The sequence below is a fragment of the Salmo trutta genome, chromosome 35, assembly GCF_901001165.1.
Source record: "Salmo trutta chromosome 35, fSalTru1.1, whole genome shotgun sequence".
Taxonomy (NCBI): domain Eukaryota; kingdom Metazoa; phylum Chordata; class Actinopteri; order Salmoniformes; family Salmonidae; genus Salmo; species Salmo trutta.
Genome location: NC_042991.1, coordinates 16,523,230 through 16,547,557, shown reverse-complemented (window position 1 = coordinate 16,547,557; position 24,328 = coordinate 16,523,230). Strand labels below are relative to the sequence as shown.

The 24,328-nt window shown below is 43.2% G+C and overlaps 1 protein-coding gene across 3 annotated transcripts in view; it reads right to left on the bottom strand.

Annotated features, from left to right (window-relative positions):
* Positions 1 to 24,328, bottom strand: part of cd2ap (CD2-associated protein) — a 77,232-nt gene that overhangs the window by 49,100 nt on the left and 3,804 nt on the right. For 2 of the 3 annotated variants that reach the window (XM_029733538.1, XM_029733540.1), the window contains exon 2: positions 7,038 to 7,198. In XM_029733538.1, coding sequence (XP_029589398.1) covers positions 7,038 to 7,198 — 161 coding nt within the window. The remainder of the gene's footprint in view (positions 1 to 7,037; positions 7,199 to 24,328) is intronic. The other variant, XM_029733539.1, reaches the window with a different exon arrangement.

The window sequence follows — 24,328 nt, the reverse complement described above, 5'->3', positions numbered from 1 at the left end:
CAGATATTTACTGACTCCGGGCATATTCAACAGGTGTTGCACACACGTCACGTAAAGTTAGCTAACGGGCCAGCCAGCTAACGCTAGCTAGTTACACAAAGATGAACAAAGTGCCATCAATGCCTAACATTAGGCTCTAACTAGAAAAGCAAACCGCTTTGGGAAACAAATAGCTACTTAACGTTAGCTGGCTAACAGTACACTTTAGCATAAGACATATAGCTAGCTAGGTAAGCAACAATGAACAACGTGCCAACAATGCCACAGTGCTGGGAGCTAACCAACCAGGTCCAATGTTAGCTGGCTAACATTAGGCTATAACTAGAAAGCAAACAGCTCTGGAAAACAAATAATGTCAGCTAGCGAACCAGCCAGCTAAAATTAGCTAGCTAGCTAACAGTACACTTTAGCTTGAAATGAAACCACTTTGTCAAATTTAGAAACGTGTAATATCTGAAAATGTAGCTAGCTAACACTAGACTATATTAACTGTACACATCATCAAGCATGATGGACGCATCTCCCTGTCAGAAATGCCATACAACTGTTGCCCTTAGTTTGAAGATGTAATCCGGAGACAGGTGTTTTCTCCATCTCTTTAGCTATCATACACTAATTCCACTGATTTCAAAACTTGATTCTCCAGAAAGGAGAGCAACACTTACGCAGCTCCACTACACAATACATGTTTAAAAAAAAGCCGTGTTCGACAGGATTACCAACACAGACTGACGAGCTCAAATAGACAGAAGCCTTGAATATGACAGACCAATCCAAACTCCTCTATATGTATGTCCATGATGGTAGAATATGCTAAACAAATACCTACTGGATTGATGCAAATAATCATATCATTCTGCCAGGTATGAATAGGCTACTTTGTAGTTAATTGAGAATGTTACCAGGAGATTTTTCATAAGCATCATCGCTAACGGCTACACAAAGTGGTAGCGCGCACCACACATACCGACACAGACGGGGGAATTCTCATTGCCTCTTCAGAAAGTTGCAGGAAACACGAATCACTGATGCATTCTGTTCATGTCTTATGATAAACTTGGGCAAATTAAAACATGTTCAATACATTTAGTTGATTCCCTACTGAGTGCGATACATTTTTTAAATAATTGTTGAATTCCGTTTTAATGTCTGGACTCTGATTTCATTCACGTTCTCCGCATTGCAGATTTTACAGGGAGGGCCCTACAAAGTCTATCCATATCAAGAGTTTAACTGTGTCTAGAGGGGGAAGCAGCCAACGTCAGCAAAGTCCCACTCACATATGATTGGTGTATGTGAAGTATTACAGGGCTAGGCCGCTGGCTCTGTCCACTCCTCACACTCCCTGGCTCTGCCCCTGTCCTGCCAGTGAAGGGATAAACCAGTATGGGTGAGAGGGCTAGCCTGAGACTGACCCCACTCCATCCGCTTCCTGGTTTACACATGCTGACTGGGCATTTCCACAGCAGAGGAGACAGACAGCAACGCTGTGTGTGTTTGTGTGTTGCTTCTCTCACACAGGTCAGCGAGTCTATATTCCTGTGCCAACTGGAGACCAGCTTCCCGACTCAACCAGTGTCCTGACTCAAGCAACTCCTAAATAAAAAATTATAAAACTATTTCAATGCATTCATTCAATCCATTTAAAAAAATTAAAAGGAAAGCAAGCCAAGAGAGACGGCCGGGGGCAAGGAGTTGAGAGACCTTGGGAGGAGCCAGACTGCTGAAAGGGAAGAGAGAAATCCTCCTATGGCCGACTCGAAGCACTGTCCCAAGAGAAACTGACGGCCATTCTTAGAACAATAACAACTTATAGAGTTTACTGCTGACTTGCATAACTCCATGTGTTGAAGCTGAACAAACAGTAAATGTAGCAGATACAGAAAATACCTAACTTTTATTGCATAATTGGCCACTATTTCCAACAAACTGAGAACAATCACATATTGAGGAAAAGAGTTTCATCCCTTTTCTCCTTGGAGGGCCAAACAAACTCCTTAGTGAACTATCCATCTCACTACTCTGGATTACAGTCAGGAGGGAGGGAAGAGGGTCGAGCAGCCGCTCTCTGTGACTTCATCACAAAACTTTCATAGAAATGATTAAACATTTTTTTTTTAAATACAATGTATTCCCAGAGGATCGCACAGAGCACATACGTAGCCATTTACACTCGTACCCGTGTATGGGTTGAAAATTGCAGATTAAGGCACTGATAAACGCCCAAATTGGAACACAGTGGCTGTACAGTAACATGCTATAAATGACATCAGAGCTCTGGGTCTGCGGTTCACAGCGCTGTATGGGTTTTGACTGACAGCCGTTCTGATCTTGAGCACCGCTTGCGACAAGAAGTTGCCCCCAGCCCTCACAGTAATTGGGCAATTTTTGCAAATGTTTTGTTGTCTGAGTGAGAGAAATGCTGAAAATTAAGAGGACTCAATCTATTTTGAAAGATGAGGCACTGAGAATTATAATAAATACTGCTTTGATGTCATACAAGCAAGCCAAAACACCAAATGTGCACTTCAAATTTCCATATCATGAAACTCATGCCGTACACTTATCCTACTTCTCCTCTGTTCCTCTGGTGATGTGGAGGTTAATCCAGGTCCTGCAGTGCCTAGCTCCACTCTCACTCCCCAGGTGCTCTCATTTGTTGACTTCTGTAACCGTAAAAGCCTTGGTTTCATGCATGTTAACATTAGAAGCCTACTCCTTAAGTTTGTTTTACTCACTGCTTTAGCACACTCTGCCAACCCGGATGGCTTAGCCGTGTCTGAATCCTGGCTTAGGAAAACCACCAAAAACCCTGAAATCTCCATCACTAACTATAACACATTTCCGCCAAGATAGAACTGCCAAAGGGGGCGGCGTTGCAATCTAATGCAAAGATAGCCTGCAGAGTTCTGTATTACTATCCAAGTCTGTAACCAAACAATTCGAGCTTCTACTTAAAAAAATTCACCTTTCCAGAAACAAGTCTCTCACTGTTGCCGCTTGCTATAGACCTCCCTCTGCCCCCAGCTGTGCCCTCGATACCATATGTGAATTGATTGCCCCCCATCTATCTTCTGAGCTCGTGCTACTAGGTGACCTAAACTGGAACATACTTAACACCCCGGCCATCCTACAATCTAAGCTTGATGCCCTCAATCTCACACAAATTATCAAATGAACCTACCAGGTACAACCCCAAATCCATAAACACGGGCACCCTCATAGATGTCATCCTAACTAACTCGCCCTCCAAATACACCTCTGCTGTTTTCAAGCAAGATCTCAGCGATCACTGCCTCATTGCCTGCATCCGTAATGGGTCTGCGACCAAACGACCACCCCTAATCACTGTGAAAAGCTCCCTAAAACACTTCTGCGAGCAGGCCTTTCTAATCGACCGGCCGGGGTATCCTGGACTGACATTGACCTCATCCCATCAGTAGATGATGCCTGGTTACTCTTTAAAAGTGCCTCCCTCACCATCTTAAATAAGCATGCCCCACTCAAAAAATGTAGAACTAGGAATAGATATAGTCCTTGGTTCACTCCAGACCTGTCTGCCCTTGACCAGCAAAAAAAAATCCTGTGGCGTTCTGCATTAGCATCGAATAGCCCCCGTGATATGCAACTTTTCAGGGAAGTTAGGAACAAATATGCACAGGCAGTTAGAGAAGCTAAGGCTAGCTTTTTCAAATAGCATCCTGTAGTACTAACTCAAAAAAGTTCTGGGACACTGTAAAGTCCATGGAGAATAAGAGCACCTCCTCCCAGCTGCCCACTGCTCTGAGGCTAGGAAACACTTACCACCGATAAATCCACTATAATTGAGAATTTCAATAAGCATTTCTCTATGGCTGGCCATGCTTTCCACCTGGCTACCCCTACCCCGGTCAACTGCCCGGCACCCTCCACAGCAACCCGCCAAAGCCCCCACCATTTCTCCTTCACCCAAATCCAGATAGCTGATGTTCTGAAAGAGCTGCAAAATCTGGACCCATACAAATCAGCCGGGCTAGACAATCTGGACCCTCTCTTTCTAAAATTATCTGTCTAAATTGTTGCAACCCCTATTACTAGCCTGTTCAACGTCTTTCATATCGTCTGAGATTCCCAAAGATTGGAAAGCTGCCGCGGTCATCCCTCTCTTCAAAGGGGGTGACACTCTAGACCCAAACTGCTACAGACCTATATCTATTCTACCCTGTCTTTCTAAGGTCTTCAAAAGCCAAGTTAACAAACAGATTACCGACCATTTCGAATCCCACCGTACCTTCTCTGCTATGCAATCTGGTTTCAGAGCTGGTCATGGGTGCACCTCAGCCACGCTCAAGGTCCTAAACGACATCATAACCGCCATCGATAAGAGACATTACTGTGCAGCCGTATTCATCGACCTAGCAAAGGCTTTCGACTCTGTCAATAACCACATTCTTAGTGGCAGACTCGAAAGCCTTGGTTTCTCAAATGATTGCCTCGCCTGGTTTACCAACTACTTCTCTGATAGAGTTCAGTGTGTCAAATCGGAGGGCCTGTTGTCCGGACCTCTGGCAGTCTATGGGTGTGCCACAGGGTTCAATTCTCGGGCCGACTCTCTTCTCTGTATACATCAATGATGTTGCTCTTGCTGCTGGTGATTCTCTGATCCACCTCTATGCAGACAACACCATTCTGTATACTTCTGGCCCCTCTTTGGACACTTAACTAACCTCCAAACTAAATGCATGCTATTCAAATCGATCACTGCCCGCACCTGCTCGCCCGTCCAGCATCACTACTCTGGACGTCTCTGACTTAGTATACGTGGACAACTACGAATACCTAGGTGTCTGGTTAGACTGTAAACTCTCCTTACAGACTCACATTAAGCATCTCCAATCCAAAATTAAATCTAGAATCAGCTTTCTATATCGTAACAAAGCATCCTTCACTCATGCTGCCAAACATACCCTCGTAAAACTGATCAGCCTACCGATCCTCGGCTTTGGTGATGTTGTCTATAAAATAGCCTCCAACACTCTACTCAACAAACTGGATGCAGTCTATCACAGTGCCATCCGTTTTGTCACCAAAGCCCCATACACTACCCACCATTGCGACCTGTACACTCTCGTTGGTTGGCCCTCGCTTCATACTCGTCGCCAAACCCACTGGCTACAGGTTATCTACAAGTCTCTGCTAAAGGTAAAGGTGAAGCCCCGCCTTATCTCAGCTCACTGGTCACCATAGCAGCACCCACTCGTAGCACACGCTTCAGCAGGCATATCTCACAAAGCCAATTCCTCCTTTGGTCATCCATCTTCCAGTTCTCTGCTGCCAATGACTGGAACGAACTGCAAAAATCTCTGAAGCTGGAGACTCATATCTCCCTCACTAGCTTTAAGCACCAGCTGTCAGAGCAGCTCACAGATCACTGCACCTGTACATAGCCCATCTGTAAACAGCCCATCTATCCACCTACCTCATCCCCATACTGTAATTATTTATTTATTTATCTTGCTCCTTTGCACCCCAGTATCTCTACTTGCACATTCATCTTCTGCACATCTACCATTCCCATGTTTAATTGTTATATTGTAATTACTTCGCCACCATGGCCTATTTACTGCCTTAACTTACCTCATTTACACTAATTGTATGTAGACTTTTTGTTTTCTTTTGTTCTACTGTATTATTGACTGTATGTTTTGTGTATTCCATGTGTAACTCTGTGTTGTTGTATGTGTCGAATTGCTATGCTTTATCTTGGCCAGGTCGCAGTTGCAAATGAGAACTTGTTCTCAACTAGCCTACCTGGTTAAATAACAATAAAATAAAATTATACAGTGTCAATGTTTATAATCACTATGTTTGATGAACAGTTACAAGATGACATGGCGTCATTTCAGACCATGGGTTGTTCTGAACAGAATGAGCCTGTATGTCACAGACCTGAATGCACTCACGACTCCTTTCTACGCGCACCAAAATGATGATCTGTTTCCCTTAATTGCATTGTTAAAGCCTAACACTGTAATATTGTATTTTATAACTTAGCTAGTCATGTTGGCAATAGAGCAGGCTTTCAAATGATGCCCACCTGACCCATACAGCGTTTGACAAAATTGAAATTTTTGGGATTGTGTAAACGGTAATTGTGTGATGGCGGGATGCTGGGTTGTGTTCCAAACAAAACAAGTGTGCTTGCTCGAATTCCTCAACGGCACAGCTAGGAGCAAAAAATAAATGTAAAAAAACACCTTCTGGTTGAAGACTCTTCTTTCAGTCATAAAAGTGCATTGAAATGACTTAGGAACTGTGCACACTTTGGAGAGGTGTGTGGTCACTTGGAGACACTTGTTAGTCCTCTCACTCAACCCCTCGTCATTGTTTTGTCTTATGTTGCACCTACCCCACCTTTTTCAGGAATACTCTCATCATGGTACTGAATGTATTCAGATTATTTTCAGATTTCGTTATCAACAAATGCGGCAAAAATGTACATTAAATGTAAAATGTACATAAAATCAACAGTAACGTTTGGATTCAGTGTTGTGTCAAGTGAACTGTTGTGTCCTCACCTTTGGTCTAATAATGTTTCCATAGTCGCCTAACTGTTCCCTTTTCAATTGCTACCATGGTTATGCATAGGCTATACATATTTATTCTGTAAGAAACATTTCAAATTAGCCCTATCCATATCGGCCAAATCCCACGAGAGCAAAGGGTTAAAAGGTATTAAAACACTTGAGTGGTCCTCGATGGTAAAAACTAGCTTAATGTAAAAGTTGCATTGAGTACCATGACAACTCCATTTCATGGCACATTAGAAAGAGAATTGTGTGCATGTCTTCAACTGAAATGCGAGATTTCCTGGTGCACCAGGGTTTACGAGTCCCAAGTCTGCAACCAGCAGTCATGATTGTTTGTTAAAAACGGGAACATGGTTCATGTTGCAACACCAGAGTTGTCAGCTTGAATCCTATATGGGCCTTTTCGTTACTGTACCTGTCAACCGGAATTCTCATAATATTGTCTAAATAAGGAGAGGCTCTGCTCACCTTGACAAAGTTGTCAGGGAAGAGTCCTCTCTTCCCGTTGAGGTCTCCCTCCATCCATCCCTCTTCCTCGATCCTGCGGACGTTCCTGATCACTTCTCCCAGCCTCAGGGTCAGCTCATCTTCATGGAGGGCTTCGTACTCATACTCCACCACAACCTCTACTGGAGAGATGGAGGGAGGGGGAGAGAGAGCGATGGAAAGACTTACCATTAGAACAATAGAGATTGCAAGACACATTGTATTGACATGTAGAGGCCAGACAGTCCTGATGTCAATAGAAGTCTGGTTCTTAACTTCTCTAGGCTAGGGGGCAGTATTTTGACGTCCGGATGAAAGGCGTGCCCATAGTAAACTGCCTGCTACTCAGGCTCAGAAGGTAGGATATGCATATTATTAGTAGATTTGGATAGAAAACACTGAAGTTTCTAAAACTGTTTGAATGATGTCTGTGAGTATAACAAAACTCATATGGCAAGCAAAAACCTGAGAAAAATCCAACCAGGAAGTGTGGAAATCTGTGGTTTTTCAAGTGATTGCCTATACAGTAACTTAGGGTTCATTTTGCACTTCCTAAGGCTTCCACTAGATGTCAACAGTCTTTAGAACGTTGTTTCATGCTTCTACTGTGAATAGGGAGAGAATAAGAGCTCCTGGAAGTAGATGAGAAAATGACATGAGCTCAGTGGCGCGCTCACATGAGTTAGCTGTGTTCCTTTTCTTTTTTGAAGACAAAGGTCTTGTCCGGTTGGAATATTATGGAAGATTTGTGATAAAAACATCCTAAAGATTGATTCTATACATTGTTTGACATGCTTCTACGAACTGTAATATAACTTTTTTGACTTTTCGTCTGAACTTAATGCGCGAGCACAGCGCATTTGGAGTACTCGACCGAACAAAAAGGAGGTATTTGGACATATATATGGACTTTATCGAAATAAATTTACATTTATTGGGGAACTGGGATTCCTGGGAGTGCATTCCGACGAAGATCAAAGGTAAGTGAATATTTATAATATTATTTCTGAGTTTTGTTGACTCCACAAAATGGCGGGTTTGGTTTTGCGTCTGAACGCTGTACTCAAATTGCAAAGTGTGCTTTCGCTGTAAAGTTTTTGAAATCTGACACAGCGGTTGCATTACGGAGAAGTGTATCTATAATTCTTTGAATAACAGTTGAATATTTTATCAACGTTTATGATGAGTATTTCTGTAAATTGATGTGCTCATTCATCGGAAGTTTTGGAGCAAAACATTTCTGAACATTACACGCCAATGTAAAATGGGGTTTTTGGATATAAATATGAACTTTATCAAGCAAAAAACATACGTATTATGTAACATGAAGTCCTATGAGTGCCATCTGATGAAGATCAAAGGTTAGTGATTAATTTTAGCTGTATTTCTGTTTTTTGTGACGCCTCTCCTTGCTTGGAAAAATAGCTGTGTGGTTTTTCTTGTCTAGGTGCTGTCCTAACAATCTAATGCTATGCTTTCGCCATAAAGCCTTTTTGAAATCGGACAATGTGGTTGGATTAACAAGAAGTTCATCTTTAAAATGGTGTAAAATAGTTGTATGTTTGAGAAATTTGAATTATGAGATTTTTGTTGTTTTGAATTTGGCGCCCTGCTATTTCACTGGCTGTTGGCAGTGTGTCCTGCCGGGGGGACGCTAGCATCACTGCACGCAACTCATGATTGCAATTGATCATCCTAGCTCTTCACTCAATATTGACGCTGATCATCCCTGCATGCTTGAACATGTTGCGGATGAAGAATGTTTTTGCATTTAGGAGGGTCACCAAAGCAAAGGACATTTTTGGGAAAACAGGGATGCATCAAACCACATAGCCTACTATGATATGAACTCTTTAGGCATCTGCTACTTTCTGCTAAACCAATCCAGTCTAGACAAGACCACCATGTGACTCAGTGAAGCTCAGTCAATACATTGACCACGCTCTCAAAACGAGTAACCGGCCTTTAGACTGTCTGCCACTTTTCCATCCAGTAATCATCGTTAGCCAACCACAGCACACCAAAACAAGCCTTGGGAAAGAGAAGACAGTCATCTGCTAGATGACAGACTTGTAGATCCGTGCCATGTCATTTTGTCTACAGTGCCCTGGGAATAGGCTATATCTAGCGACTCAGTCATTCACACGCCTGAAACCAATCTGATTGGTTGTTCGCTCACACACAGATGCAATCTCTGTTGACCACGGTTATTTACATAGCGATGTGGGAGATAAGCAAGCTACAGCGATACAGTGCAGTACAGTGTACTAGCCAGTCTCCTTGTCGAAACAAAGGAAATAAGGTTACAGTCAGAGAGATTGTTAGACTTAGTCTTAAACTATCGGAGAAAAGAGCCAATTGAAAGATGTTTAAACTCTGACTAAAATCCTACAATAAACAGAGGTGAAATCCTATAAATAGAAGTTGAGAAAATATAAAGTAGTAGTGCTACAGATGAAAATCTTACAAATGGAATTGTATTAGAGACCGATGAAAATCTCATAACAGCCTACTATTGCTTCCTCTCAGAGGACAACATGTCTGGATCAATGGGACCAAACTATCTGTTCTCCATCATAAACAAGAGCTGTTAACTCAGAGTGAAATCCTCTCCTGTGACCCTATTCTGTCATCTGGCCCACTACTGTTAGCATTAGAATGATAGCTAGTGTGTTAGCCCAGTCAGCCACTGCTGTTCTGTCTGATGTGTCCTGCCCTCTCAGTGTCGGAGGCCATGATGATGTGGAGGAGGAGGAACAGCTGGCTAGTCAGGGCAGGCCGCTTCTATAAATATAGGACTACGCAACAGTTTGTAGCCCAATGAGCATCCAGCGTGCCATGTTAGTCAGTCAGGAGGAGCGGTGTTGTGCTAACCTAGCCAACACACATGGGACCATTAGACAACACAGACAAGCAGAACCAGAAGAACAAAGAAACACCATTCCAGCACACACGCACATCAATGAGTCAATGGTGCACACAGTCGCGAAAGGCTGTGCGAATATGCACGCGCACACACAGCAGTGTAGCTGGCAATGTCTTTGCTGAGCCTTGGTGCCAGCTGAGGCGTAGTTTAGCACTAAACCACACACACTGGGCAGCAGCACACACACACCAACCAAGCTTACTGCTGCAGAGGCTTGCTCTGTGGCTCTGCTCCTCTATCCTCCTCAGTGTTGGCCCAGCTGTCTGGGCCTGCGCCAGGGAGAAATTAACCCTAATCGCAGATCCAAGATTTCCCTACCCGGATCCAAACCCTCAACTATTATGACTTGAAAAACGCCAGGCTGGACTGGGACCAGTCTGTGGGAACGACTGCCAGGAAGATCCCTCAGCCTCTTTTGCCTGACCACTCAAACTGAATTCTTCCGTTGCTCTGTTTGCTACATAGTTCAGTCTGAGACTGCCATTGTTGAAGTAGTTTGTGGTGACGTCAAAATGGAAGGGTGTTACTCAGCGAATGGATCATCTCTAACCAATCCGTTCTAGAAATCGTAGGGGTGGTACTCAGATCCAGACTCCTTGCGGAGAAGAAACTAACGTCTGTGGGCTGGAGGTCGACCGATTATGATTTTTCACCGCCGATACCGATTATTGGAGGACCAAAAAAACGCCGATACCAATTCAAATCGGACAATTTTTTTATTCATAATAATGACAATTACAACAATACTGAATGAACACTTATTTTAACTTAATATAATACATAAATACTATCAATTTAGCCTCAAATAAATAATGAAACATGTTCAATGTGGTTTAAATAATGCAAAAACAAAGTGTTGGAGAAGAAAGTAAAAGTGCAATATGTGCCATGTAAAAAAGCTAACATTTAAGTTCCTTGCTCAGAACATGAGAACATATGAAAGCTGGTGGTTCCTTTTAACATGAGTCTTCAATATTCCCAGGTAAGAAGTTTTAGGTTGTAGTTATTATAGGAATTATAGGACTATTTCTCTATACGACTTGTAGTTCATATACCTTTGACTATTGGATGTTCTTATAGGCACTTTAGTATTGCCAGTGTAACAGTATAGCTTCCGTCCCTCTCCTCGCTCCTACCTGGGCTCGAACCAGGAACACGTCGACAACAGCCACCCTCGAAGCAGCGTTACCCATGTAGAGCAAGGGGAACAACCACTCCCAAGTCTCAGAGCGAGTGACGTTTGAAACGCTATTAGCGCGCACCCCGCTAACTAGCTAGCCATTTCACATTGGTTACACCAGCCTAATCTCGGGGGTTGAAGTCATAAACAGCGCAATGCTTGAAGAATTGCGAAGAGCTGCTGGCAAACGCACGAAGGTGCTGTTTGAATGAATGCTTACGAGCCTGCTGCTGCCTACCATCGCTAAGTTAGAGCAGTCTATCAAATCATAGACTTAATTATAACATAATAACACACAGAAATACGAGCCTTAGGTCATTAATATGGTCGAATCCGGAAACGAAACGTTTATTATTTCAGTGAAATAAGGAACCGTTCCGTATTTTATCCAACGGGTGGCATCCCTAAGTCTAAATATTCCTGTTACATTGCACAACCTTCAATGTTATGTCATAATTATGTACAATTCTGGCAAATTAACTACGGCCTTTGTTAGGAATAAATGGACTTCACAGTTCGCAATGAGCCAGGCGGCCCAAACTGCTGTATATACCCTGACTGCTTGCACGGAACGCAAGAGAAGTGACACAACTTCACTTCCCTAGTTATAAGAAATTCTTGTTAGCAGGCAATATTAACTAAATATGCAGGTTTAAAAATATATACTTGTGTATTGATTTTAAAGAAAGGCATTGATGTTTATGGTTAGGTACATTGGTGCAACGACAGTGCTTTTTTCGCAAATGCGCTTGTTAAATCACCCGTTTGTCGAAGTAGGCTGTGATTCGATGAGAAATTAACAGGCACCGCATCGATTACATGCAACGCAGGACACGCTAGATATCTACACATGGTTGATGATGTTACTAGTTTAACTAGTGATTATGTTAAGATTGATAGTTTTTTATAAGATAAGTTTAATGCTAGCTAGCAACTTACCTTGGCTTCTTGCTGCCCTCGCGTAACAGGTAGTCAGCCTGCCACGCAGGCTCCTCGTGGAGTGCAATGTAAGGCAGGTGGTTAGAGCGTTGGACTAGTAACCGGAAGGTTGCAAAAACAAATCCCTGAGGTGACAAGGTTAAAAATCTGTTGTTCTGCCCCTGAACAAGGCAGTTAACCCCCATTCCTAGGCCATCATTGAAAATAAGAATGTGTTTTTAATCTGACTTACCTAGTTAAATAAAGTTGTATATAAAAAATATATAAATAAAAAAATATATATATACAAATTTTTTTTTTTTTAAATAAAAATTTAAAAATTAAAAAAAACGGCAAATCGGTGTCCAAAAATACCGATTACCGATTGTTATAAAAACCTCAAATCGGCCCTAATTAAATCGGCCATTCTGATTAATCGGTCGACCTCTACTGTGGGCGTGGCGTAGCGTTTGGCTGGAGCAAGGAGTTTGGGTAGCCAGGCAACAGGCTCTTTTCCTTAGGCTGCCACCAGACACTCAGATCCTCATCCTCACTCAGGCCTGGCAAGGACACTCTGCTACTTCACTGACAGAGAGAGAGCTCTCGCTCCTTAAATGATCCATGCCACGGGCGAGCAGCCATCAATTCCCCCAGCGTCCATCATTTGCCCAGGCACGACAGATAAGGCTATTTACTTCTCCTTACGCTAATCTCTGTAAGCACTTCGCTTCACCACAACACAACACATTTATGGAGGCCCCCTAATTTCTGTCCGTATAACAACAGGATGAGATACCGTCTGACTGTGGCCAGTGGTAAACAATGCCCTGCAGACAGACTGCTGGTCTGGACCCAGCTTCATGGCCTGCTGAGCCTTCTCAATGTAGGCTACACCACTGCTAATATAGATAAGTGGTGGGTAATGGTGGGTAGATGGAGATTCACCGAATATGGACACAAGCTGCTTTCATACCACCGTGTTTTGCCTCCAAGTGTCCTTCACCAAAGGCGTCCTCATTGACATATAAAACGGTCTAGGCTAAATCTCTGTTTTGTCTTAGATCGTCCTGGGTTGACTCTTGTTCTTTTTCTACCAGAGTAATGAGACAAAGAAAGCCCTCTTGGTTTTTCCTCGGGATGAAATCCCTTCCTAAACACATCACAGCACATTGGTTGTTGAAACATCCGCTAGGCCATCTATTCCAGTACAGTAGGCTGGGGGCTTTCTGAATACTCCATTCAGGTGCCATGTTGACCAGTGGGGTGAAGCTTCCTTCCAGTTCTCTTTTATGAGATTTGAAGTAGAGGTTGGCCGATTATGGTTTTTCAACGCCGATACCGATTATTGGAGGGCCCAAAAAAAGCCGTTGCCGATTAAATCGGCCGATTTATTAATATTTATTTGTAATAATGACAATTACAACAATACTGAATGAACACTTATTTTAACTTAATATAATACAACAATAAAATCAATTTAGCCTCAAATAAATAATGAAACTTGTTCAATTTGGTTTAAATAATGCAAAACAAAGTGTTGGAGAAGAAAGTAAAAGTGCAATATGTGCTATGTAAGAAAGCTAACGTTTAAGTGCCTTGCTCAGAACATGGGAACATATGAATGCTGGTGGTTCCTTTTAACATGAGTCTTCAATATTCCCAGGTAAGATGTTTTAGGTTGTAGTTATTATAGGACTATTTCTCTCTATACGATTTGTATTTCATATACCTTTGACTATTGGATGTTCTTATAAGCACTTTAGTATTGCCAGTGTAACAGTATAGCTTCCGTCCCTCTCCTCGCGCCTACCTGGGCTCAAACCAGGAACACATCTACAATAGCCACCCTCGAAGCAGTGTTACCCATGCAGAGCAAGGGGAACAACCACTCCAAGTCTCAGAGCGAGTGACATTTGAAACGCTATTAGCGCGCACCCAGCTAACTAGCTAGCCATTTCACATCGGTTACACCAGCCTAATCTTGGGATTTGATAGGCTTGCAGGGGTGGGTATAATTTGTGGAACGTTCCAACAGGAATCTGTTCCAAAAAACGTAAAGTAAAAGGTTGCCAACCAACAATGCATACAAAGTAGCAACGCATACAAACCTAGCTAACTAGCTGCCGAATAGGCATCTCACCACGTAGCTTATTCTTAATGTTTGTCCATAGGCAACCAGAGTGAGGACAGACATTTTTCGGAATAAATGTGATGAGTGAAAAACGCAATGAAATAGACCACCCGGTATCTTATTCTGCCGCTATACAACTTTGTATGCGTTGTTTTTTGGCAACCTTGTTATTTATGAAGTTTTTGGAATAGATTCCTGTTGGAACGTTCCACAAATTATATTAAATTATAGTTGATAGGCTTGAAGTCATAAACAGCGCAAGGCTTGAAGCACAGCGAAGAGCTGCTGGAAAAACGCACGAAAGTGCTATTTGAATGAATGCTTACGAGCCTGCTGGTGCCTACCACCACTCAGTCAGACTGCTCTATCAAATCATAGACTTAATTATAATATAATAAAACACACAGAAATACGAGCCTTAGGTCATTAATATGGTCGAATCCAGAAACTATCATCTCGTTTTTTCTTTCAGTGAAATACGGAACCATTCCATATTTTATCTAACGGGTGGCATCCCTAAGTCTAAATATGTTTATGGCTATGTACATTGGTGCAACGACAGTGCTTTTTTTTCGCAAATGCGCTTGTAAAATCAACACACCTTTGTCGAAGTAGGCTGTGATTCAATGACAAATGAACAGGCACCGCATCAATTATATGCAACGCAGGACATGTTAGATAAACTAGTAATATCATCAACCATGTTAACTAGTGATTATGTTAAGATTGAACGTTTTTTATAAGATAAGTTTAATGCTAGCTAGCAACTTACCTTGGCTTCTTGCTGCCCTCTCGTAACAGGTAGTCAGCCTGCCACGCAGGCTCCTCGTGGAGTGCAACGTAAGGCAGGTGGTTAGAGCGTTGGACTAGTAACCAGAAGGTTGCAAAAACAAATCCCCGAATCCCCCCTGAACAAGGCAGTTAACCCCAGTTCCTAGGCCATCATTGAAAATAAGAATGTGGTCTTAATCTGACTTGCCTAGTTAAATAAAAGGTGTAAAAAAAAATATATATATATATATATATATATATATATATATATTTTATTCGGCAAATTGGTGGCCAAAAATACCTATTACCGATTGTTATGAAAACTTGAAATCGGCCCTTCCGATTAATCGGTCGACCTCTAATTTGAAGGAGACCTGGGCTGAAAAAAAACAGGTCCAGGAGCCTAGTCGCTTAGGTCTACTTTAAAAACAATATGGAATATTTCAACCTGCTCAAAACATCTTAGTTGCTGTAGGCCTAGGGCGCAGACTGCACACACACAGCTGGATTTAAAGCATATGCTCACAGTGAGAGAGAGGTCCAGACTAGCTGTGCACTGCGTGCTACCGGAACAAAGTGGGTCCGATGATTAATGAAATAACACCACTGGCACGTCCAAGACAGGAAGAAACACTGTAGACAAATACATACAGGGAGAGATCACAACAATCAATACTATGATGCCAAGACACAATAGTAGTGAGAGCAGCCCATGTTGTTGAACAGACAGGATGGGGGGATTCAGTACAGTAGAGTCCCAATGTAGCCTGAGGCCATGCAACCAATGTCCTGCCGACTACTCCCACTGCTCCAAGCCTGGTTCTACCAGAGTACAAAACCAATGAACCGCCAACAGCCAGGCCAAGTACCAAACCAACCGCAACATTGGAAAGTGATCTTATTTTCACAAACACTCACAAGTCGTGTGAGCATGCCAGCATCCCTCACAGACACAGGCTACACATGACAACCCTTAGATTCATTTGTGATTCAGATATCCATTCAGTGTCGTGCTATGCTTTCCTGTTGCTGGCCTGTCTGCCTGCCTGACATGCCTGTGCATTAAATGGCATAGTATTGAGGATTTAGGTCAGCGGGGCTGCCAGGCTGACAATGCCTTAGTCAGAACACATACAGTACCATGAGGGTGGCTATTGGTCCGCGCTCACTGAGGATCAGCAGGGGAAAGGCTTCGACTGACTGTGCTCCAAATTACCAATAGGCTTTTCTGCTGAAGTGGCCATCATTATAGACATAAATTATATTGAGACAAATGGCTGAAAGCATGGCTTTAAATAAATAGTGTTTTGTCAACTGGATGATGAGCTGCCATGATTCAGATGACTGAGGCTGTGGTCACATAGCCTGCCTTGCCTCGCTAACCAACGGTTGTCAACACAAACATGTCTTAAAATGTTCTTTATCCTACAGTGTATGGTACTTGTGTTTTTGATGGAAAGTCAGTCCTGCAGAAGGCTAGTTAAAATGCCTAACGAAGAGGGCCTGACAGACTTAAAGCAGAGAAAGCTTTCATGTTGGGTTGAGTTTATGAGAGACATATCTCTGCCGCTAGATTACTGTGTCATTAGAACAGGACCATGGCTTCCACTCTCTAATCAGCCTCCTCTCCCGCTCAGGGGGAGACAGGCAGGCGACACACACACACACAGGTGGTGGCCTTGTAACAAACTGACCTAAGAGCACACCAGTTGAAAGTGAAGTGATAGCCCTACTTGAAGTGAAAGAGGAACAATCTTGAATACTACTAGCATCATATAGCCTATCTATGGATACAAAGATGACCGAAACGTTTTTTGATTAAACATTTCAGTTGCTTTCACACACACATTTGCACAATAATAAGGCATGCCACGTAAAGCATTGATTTGCTTCAGTTAGGCTGAATGTAGTCTACACCATTTGCAACAACTGGGTGTTGATTCCAAGGGCCCCACTATAAAAGCAAAACAACACATTCTGAAAGTCAAGCCTGAAGCATTCTGTTCCATACAAGGTCACCAAATAAACACAGGTTTGTTTCTCTGTAAGTAGAAGGGGGTGGGAGAAAGCCTTAAACTCAGAGCACATTCCAAGACAACTCAACATACAACGCTATTAATAACACCAAGTAAGTGTACACATTCTTGTGAGTCACCAATATTGGCAAGTATAGGACTAGCTCTAACTAACATAATAGGGAGGGTAGGGCTAGGCTATATGCTAAATGAAGTGGAGACTAGGGGGAGAGACTGGGCTCAGTAACTCACTCAGGCCCTTTGGCAACAGAAACACACTGTGTCACAACAACACTTAGGGGAGAGTCAGCAATAGAGATGATCAAAAGCTTTGGGATTCGTTCCACAGCAGAGTTTCATAAGGGAGGCACTTAGAGATTCTCCCTCTCCCATTGCTCAATATCCTCCAGTTCTCTCTGCTTGTCTGTCTGTGTATGTCTTGGGAACTAGCCTGTGAAAATGTTTTTAAAAAAAGTGCTATTTGAGAAAGGAGATGTTTATCAGACAATGGGGGGAAAATATACTGCTCAAAAAAATAAAGGGAACACTTAAACAACACATCCTAGATCTGAATGAAATAAATAATCTTATTAAATACTTTTTTCTTTACATAGTTGAATGTGCTGACAACAAAATCACACAAAAATAATCAATGGAAATCCAATTTATCAACCCATGGAGGTCTGGATTTGGAGTCACACTCAAAATTAAAGTGGAAAACCACACTACAGGCTGATCCAACTTTGATGTAATGTCCTTAAAACAAGTCAAAATGAGGCTCAGTAGTGTGTGTGGCCTCCACGTGCCTGTATGATCTCCCTACAACGCCTGGGCATGCCCCTGATGAGGTGGCGGATGGTCTTCTGAGGGATCTCCTCCCAGATCTGGACTAAAGCATCCGCCAACTCCTGGACAGTCTGTGGTGCAACGTGGCGTTGGTGGATGGAGCGAGACATGATGTCCCAGATGTGCTCAATTGGATTCAGGTCTGGGGAACGGGCGGGTCAGTCCATAGCATCAATGCCTTCCTCTTGCAGGAACTGCTGACACACTCCAGCCACATGAGGTCTAGCATTGTCTTGCATTAGGAGGAACCCAGGGCCAACCGCACCAGCATATGGTCTCACAAGGGGTCTGAGGATCTCATCTCGGTACCTAATGGCAGTCAGGCTACCTCTGGCGAGCACATGGAGGGCTGTGCGGCCCCCAAAGAAATGCCACCCCACACCATGACTGACCCACCGCCAAACCGGTCATGCTGGAGGATGTTGCAGGCAGCAGAACGTTCTCCACGGCGTCTCCAGACTCTGTCACATGTGCTCAGTGTGAACCTGCTTTCATCTGTGAAGAGCACAGGGCGCCAGTGGCGAATTTGCCAATCTTGGTGTTCTCTGGCAAATGCCAAACGTCCTGCACGGTGTTGGGCTGTAAGCACAACCCCCACCTGTGGACGTCGGAGCCCTCATACCACCCTCATGGAGTCTGTTTCTGACCGTTTGAGCAGACACATGCACATTTGTGGCCTGCTGGAGGTCATTTTGCAGGGCTCTGGCAGTGCTTCTCCTGCTCCTCCTTGCACAAAGGCGGAGGTAGCGGTCCTGCTGCTGGGTTGTTGCCCTCCTACGGCCTCCTCCACGTCTCCTGATGTACTGGCCTGTCTCCTGGTAGCGCCTCCATGCTCTGGACACTACGCTGACAGACACAGCAAACCTTCTTGCCACAGCTCGCATTGATGTGCCATCCTGGATGAGCTGCACTACCTGAGCCACTTGTGTGGGTTGTAGACTCCGTCTCATGCTACCACTAGAGTGAAAGCACCGCCAGCATTCAAAAGTAACCAAAACATCAGCCAGGAAGCATAGGAACTGAGAAGTGGTCTGTGGTCCCCACCTGCAGAACCACTCCTTTATTGGGGGTGTCTTGCTAATTGCCTATAATTTCCACCTGTTGTCTATTCCATTTGCACAACAGCATGTGAAATTTATTGTCAATCAGTGTTGCTTCCTAAGTGGACAGTTTGATTTCACAGAAGTGTGATTGACTTGGAGTTAGATTGTGTTCCCTTTATTTTTTTGAGCAGTGTATAATCCAAGACAGCCAGCCATGTAGGCTGGGTCATTGGTGGATGCTGTAGGCTAGGCAAATGCCATGACCTGCAATTTCAAAGTCAATTGATTGCTAGTGACAAGAGTTTTTTCCCCCTGGACCAATCCCAATGTTGAGTTGCTGTCCAGTAATACTGATTGAGAAGCTTATTTTATGATGCGTCTGCCAGTGGCCGACACAGCAGAATGGGGCCTAGTTCATGAAGACTGCGTTTGCTTTCAAGAAAGGGCCGTCTTTGAAACACAAAGACACACATTACCAAGGGGGCTGAAATCATTGTAATGGAAAAAGTAGGTACAATCAAATACAATTTGAACTGTCACATGCTTCGTAAACAACAGGTGTGGACTAACAGTGAAATGCTGGCTTACGGGTCCTTCAACAATGCAGAGTAAAACAAAATGAATAAAAAATAACATGAAATGAAAGTGACACTGTGAATAACAAAAACATAAAGAGTAAAAATAACATATATAGGGAGTAGAAAATAAAATAGCTGTATACAGCGCAGTCGGATAGTATTCAGACCCCTAGACTTTTCCACATTTTGTTACCTTATGGTCACCGACAGAGCTCCAGAGTTCCTCTGTGGAGATGGGAGAACCTTCCAGAAGGACAACCATCTCTGTAGCGATCCACCAATCAGGTCTTTATGGTAGAGTGACCAGACGGAAGGCACTCAGTAAAAGGCACATGACAGCCCGCTTGGAGTTTTCCAAAAGGCACCTAAAGGACTCTGACCATGAGAAACAAGATTCTCTGGCCTAATGAAACCAAGCTTGAACTCTGGCCTGAATGCCAAGCGTCACGTCTGGAGGAAACCAGGCACCGTTCATCACCTGGCAAATAGCATCCCTATGGTGAAGCATGGTGGTGGCAGCATCTTGCTGTGTGGATGTTTTTCAGCAGCAGGTACTGGAAGACTAGTCAGGATCGAGGGAAAGAATAACAGAGCAAAGTACAGAAAGATCCTTGATGAAAACCTGCTCCAGAGCTCTCAGGACCTCAGACTGGGGGCAAAGGTTCACCTTCCAACAGGACAATGACTCTAAACACACAGCCAAGACACCGCAGGAGTCTCAATGTCTTTGAGTGGCCCAGCCAGAGGCCGGACTTGAACCCGATCGAACATATCTGGAGACCTGAAATTAGCTGTGCAGCGACGCTCCCCATCCAACCTGACAGAGCTTGAGAGGAAATACAGGTGTGCCAAGCTTGTAGTGTCATACCCAAGAAGAGTCGAGGCTGTAATCGCTTTACTCAGTACTTCAACAAAGTACTGAGTGAAAGGTCTAAATGTGGTATTTCACAGTAAAAAAAAAAAGTTTTACATTGGCTAAAATGTCTAAAAACCTTTTTTTGCTTTGTGGTTATGGGATATTATTTCATCCATTTTAGAATAAGGTACCAGAGAGAACTGTCTGTGGCTAAAGCCGGACAATTTTTAGGGCCTTCCTCTTGACATCGCCTGGTATAGAGGTCCTGGATGGCAGGGAGCTCAGCCCCAGTGATGTACTGGGCCGTACGCACTACCCTCTGTAGTGCCTTGTGGTCGGATGACAAGCAGTTGCCATACCAAGTGGTAATGAAGCCAGTCAAGATGCTCTCGATGGTGCAGCTGTGGAAATTTGAGGATCTGAGGGCCCTTGCCAAATCTTTCAGTCTCCAACAGGCATTGTCGTCCCCTCTTGACGACTGTGGTGATGTGTTTGGACCATGATAGATCCTTATTGATGGGGACACCATGGAACTTGAAGCTCTCAACGTGCTCTGATTTTATCACCTTATAAAAGAGAAGTGTAGAGAGCCAGACAATGATCTAGTCTCATTACCATCTAGCCAATACCTAGGCCTAAACATTGGCACCTTTACCTACTTTAGCCTCTTATTAGAAGTTGTTACATCCAGCCCATTTTGAGTCAGACCATTGTGTTTACACAAATAGGTGCGTGTGCACACATACTTCCACGTCCAGTCAAGCTAGTCTGACACACTGTATCCTTCCTATATATTTTTGTCCTTTAGAGTTTCAATTTAGAATTGACATGCTGCTTGAGACAGAATGTACAACTGCCCCAGGGCCTACCTTGGCCTAGTGTAGAAGTGAAATTACTCAAGAAGGACATTTTCTCAAGGCTGAGCCAGAGACAGCTGGATAGAAAAGACCTCCAGATCCAGATGATTGTTTCCCTCACTACAGTGCTTCCTGGTCGGGCTCGGTTTCAATGTGTGGCTTACGTAACCCAGTGACAGTGTGATGTATTAAATCGGAGAGGGAGAAACAGTCAAGGCCACGAAGGCGACCTGCCTGCCAGCCGCATTCTGAGCAGCTCTACCCAGGCTCCTCTAGAATGTAGTACACGCTCACACAGTATGCACACACACATTGGACTGACTAACTGCTATCCACCATATCAGCAGAGGGGAAAACTCATAACTTCATACTTTCCCACTGATCAGAAAAGCTTCTGATGTGTGCGTGTGGTAGATAAATAGTAAAGTTAAAGTGGGAGGCCTGATACTTTGACTTTGCACTAGGTTACCTACACCTAAAGGCTTAAAGGGTAAGAAGCGATGTGTTTTTACTCAAAGTAAAAACACAGTGTGATCAAAGACCTAGTTGTAGTCACGAACTAAAAACAGTTATATTTTAGTGTTTTTAAATACTTATTAATTGATTTCTGGATATCTTCGGAACTACCTACAATGCCTGTATGGCTCAGTAGGTAGAGCATGGTGCTTGCACCACCAGGGTCATGGGTTCGATTCTCGAGGGCACCCACACGTACAATGTCGCTATTTCGCAACGTCATATGGAGAACCAATGCTACCAAACTATACTGAACAAAAATATAAAAATTGCAAAGATTTTTCTGAGTTACAGTTCATAAGGAAATCAATCAATTGAAATTAATTAGGCCCTAATCTATGGATAACACATGACTGGGAAGACATAGGTAGTGTGACAAAACTGCACATTTTAGAGTGGCCTTTTGTTGTCCCCAGCACACGGCACACCTGTGTAATGATCATGCCGCTTAATCAGCTTCTTGATATGCTACACCTGTCAGGTGGATGGATTCTTAGCAAAGGAGAAATCCTCATTAACAAGGATGTACACAAATTATAGATCAAAAAGATATATCTGTGCAAATGGAACATTTCTGGGATCTTCTATTTCAGCGCATGAAAAATGAGACCAACACTTTAAATATTGCGTTTATATTTTTGTTCAGTTGAATTCCAACTGACTAAAGTTAGCTACTAGCCAATCTAGCATACAATTACATTCCAAACCAAATGTTGGTGCTACTGAGCTACTATGTACAGTTGGAGTCGGAAGTTTACATACACCTTAGCCAAATACACTTAAACTCGGGTTCTCACAATTCCTGGCATGTAATCCCTAGTAAAAAATTCCCCGTCTTCGGTCAGTTAGCATCACCACTTTATTTTAAGAATGTGAAATGTCAGAATAATAGCAGAGAGAACGATTTATTTCAGCTTTAAATTTCTTCCATCACATTCCCACGGGGTCAGAAGTTCACATACACTCAATTAGTATTTGGTAGTATTGCCTTTAAAAATTGTTTAACTTGGGTCAAACGTTTTGGGTAGCTTTCCACAAGCTTCCCACAATAAGTTGGGTGAAATTTGGCCCATTCCTCCTGACAGAGCTGGTGTGACTGAGTCAGGTTTGTAGGCCTCCTTGCTCGCACACGCTTTTTCAGTTCTGCCCACAAATTTTCTATAGGATGGAGGCCAGGGCTTTGTGATGGCCACTCCAGTACATTACTTTGTTGTCCTTAAGCCATTTTGCCACAACATTGGAAGTATGCTTGGGGTCTTTGTCCATTTGGAAGACCCATTTGCAACCAAGCTTTAACTTCCTGAGGTCTTGAGATGTTGCTTCAATATATCCACATAATTTTCCTTCCTCATAATGCCATCTATTTTGTGAAGTGCACCAGTCCCTCCTGCAGCAAAGCACCCCCACAACATGATGCTGCCACCCCCGTGATTCATGGTTGGGATGGTGTTCTTCAGCTTGCAAGCCTCCCCCTTTTTCCTCCAAACATAACGATGGTCATTATGGCCAAACAGTTCTATTTTTGTTTCATCAGGTTTTGGAGCAGTGGCCTCTTCCTTGCTGAGCGGCCTTTCAGGTTATGTCGATATAGGACTTGTTTTACTGTGGAAATAAAGACTTTTGTACCTGTTCCTCCAGCATCTTCACAAGGTCCTTTGCTGTTGTTCTGTGATTGATTTGCACCAAAGTACATTAATCTCTAGGAAACAGAACATGTCTCCTTCCTGAGCGGTGTGACAGCTGCGTGGTCCCATGGTGTTCATACTTGCGTACTATTATTTGTACAGATGAACGTGGTACCTTCAGGCATTTGGAAATTGCTCCCAAGGATGGACCAGACTTGTGGAGGTCTACAATTTTTTTCTTCTGAGGTCTTGGCTAGTTTCTTTTGATTTTACCATGATGTCAAGCAAAGAGGCAATGAGTTTGAAGGTAGGCCTTGAAATACATCCACAGGTACACCTCCAATTGACTCAAATGATGTCAATTAGCCTATCAGAACCTTCTAAAGCCATGACATCATTTTCTGGAATTTTCCAAGCTGTTTTAAAAGGCACAGTCAACTTAGTGTATGTAAACTTCTGACCCACTGGAATTGTAATACTGTAAATTATAAGTTAAATAATCTGTCTGTAAACAATTGTTGGAAAAATTACTTGTGTCATGCACAAAGTAGGTGTCCTAACCGACTTGCCAAAACTATAGTTTGTTAACAATAAATTTGTGGAGTGGTTGAAAAAACAGTTTTAATGACTCCAACCTCAGCGTATGTGAACTTTCGACTTCAACTATACATCCACAAAGAAGAAACCATATACATTTGAGCAAAAAACTGCAAAAATGTTCCTACGTTTGGTAGTGGTAGTCGAACGAGCGAGTTGTAGTAGTTCTCTGTCATTTGTAGCTAGTGAGGTAATACCCACAAGGACGACTCATTTGTGGCCCAAAAACGATAAGCAAGCTTTGAAATTGGAACGGTTTGTCCAGTTGAAGTGAGCAGATTGGAGTATGGGAACCGTGCGCACGTCTACTGTACAAGGTGCTCATTTCACCCCGGAGGACACCGATGGCTTAGTATAACCAGTGGAAGGCAGGATTCGGAATGAGACTGACAAACCAGGTGCTGTGCCAAGCGT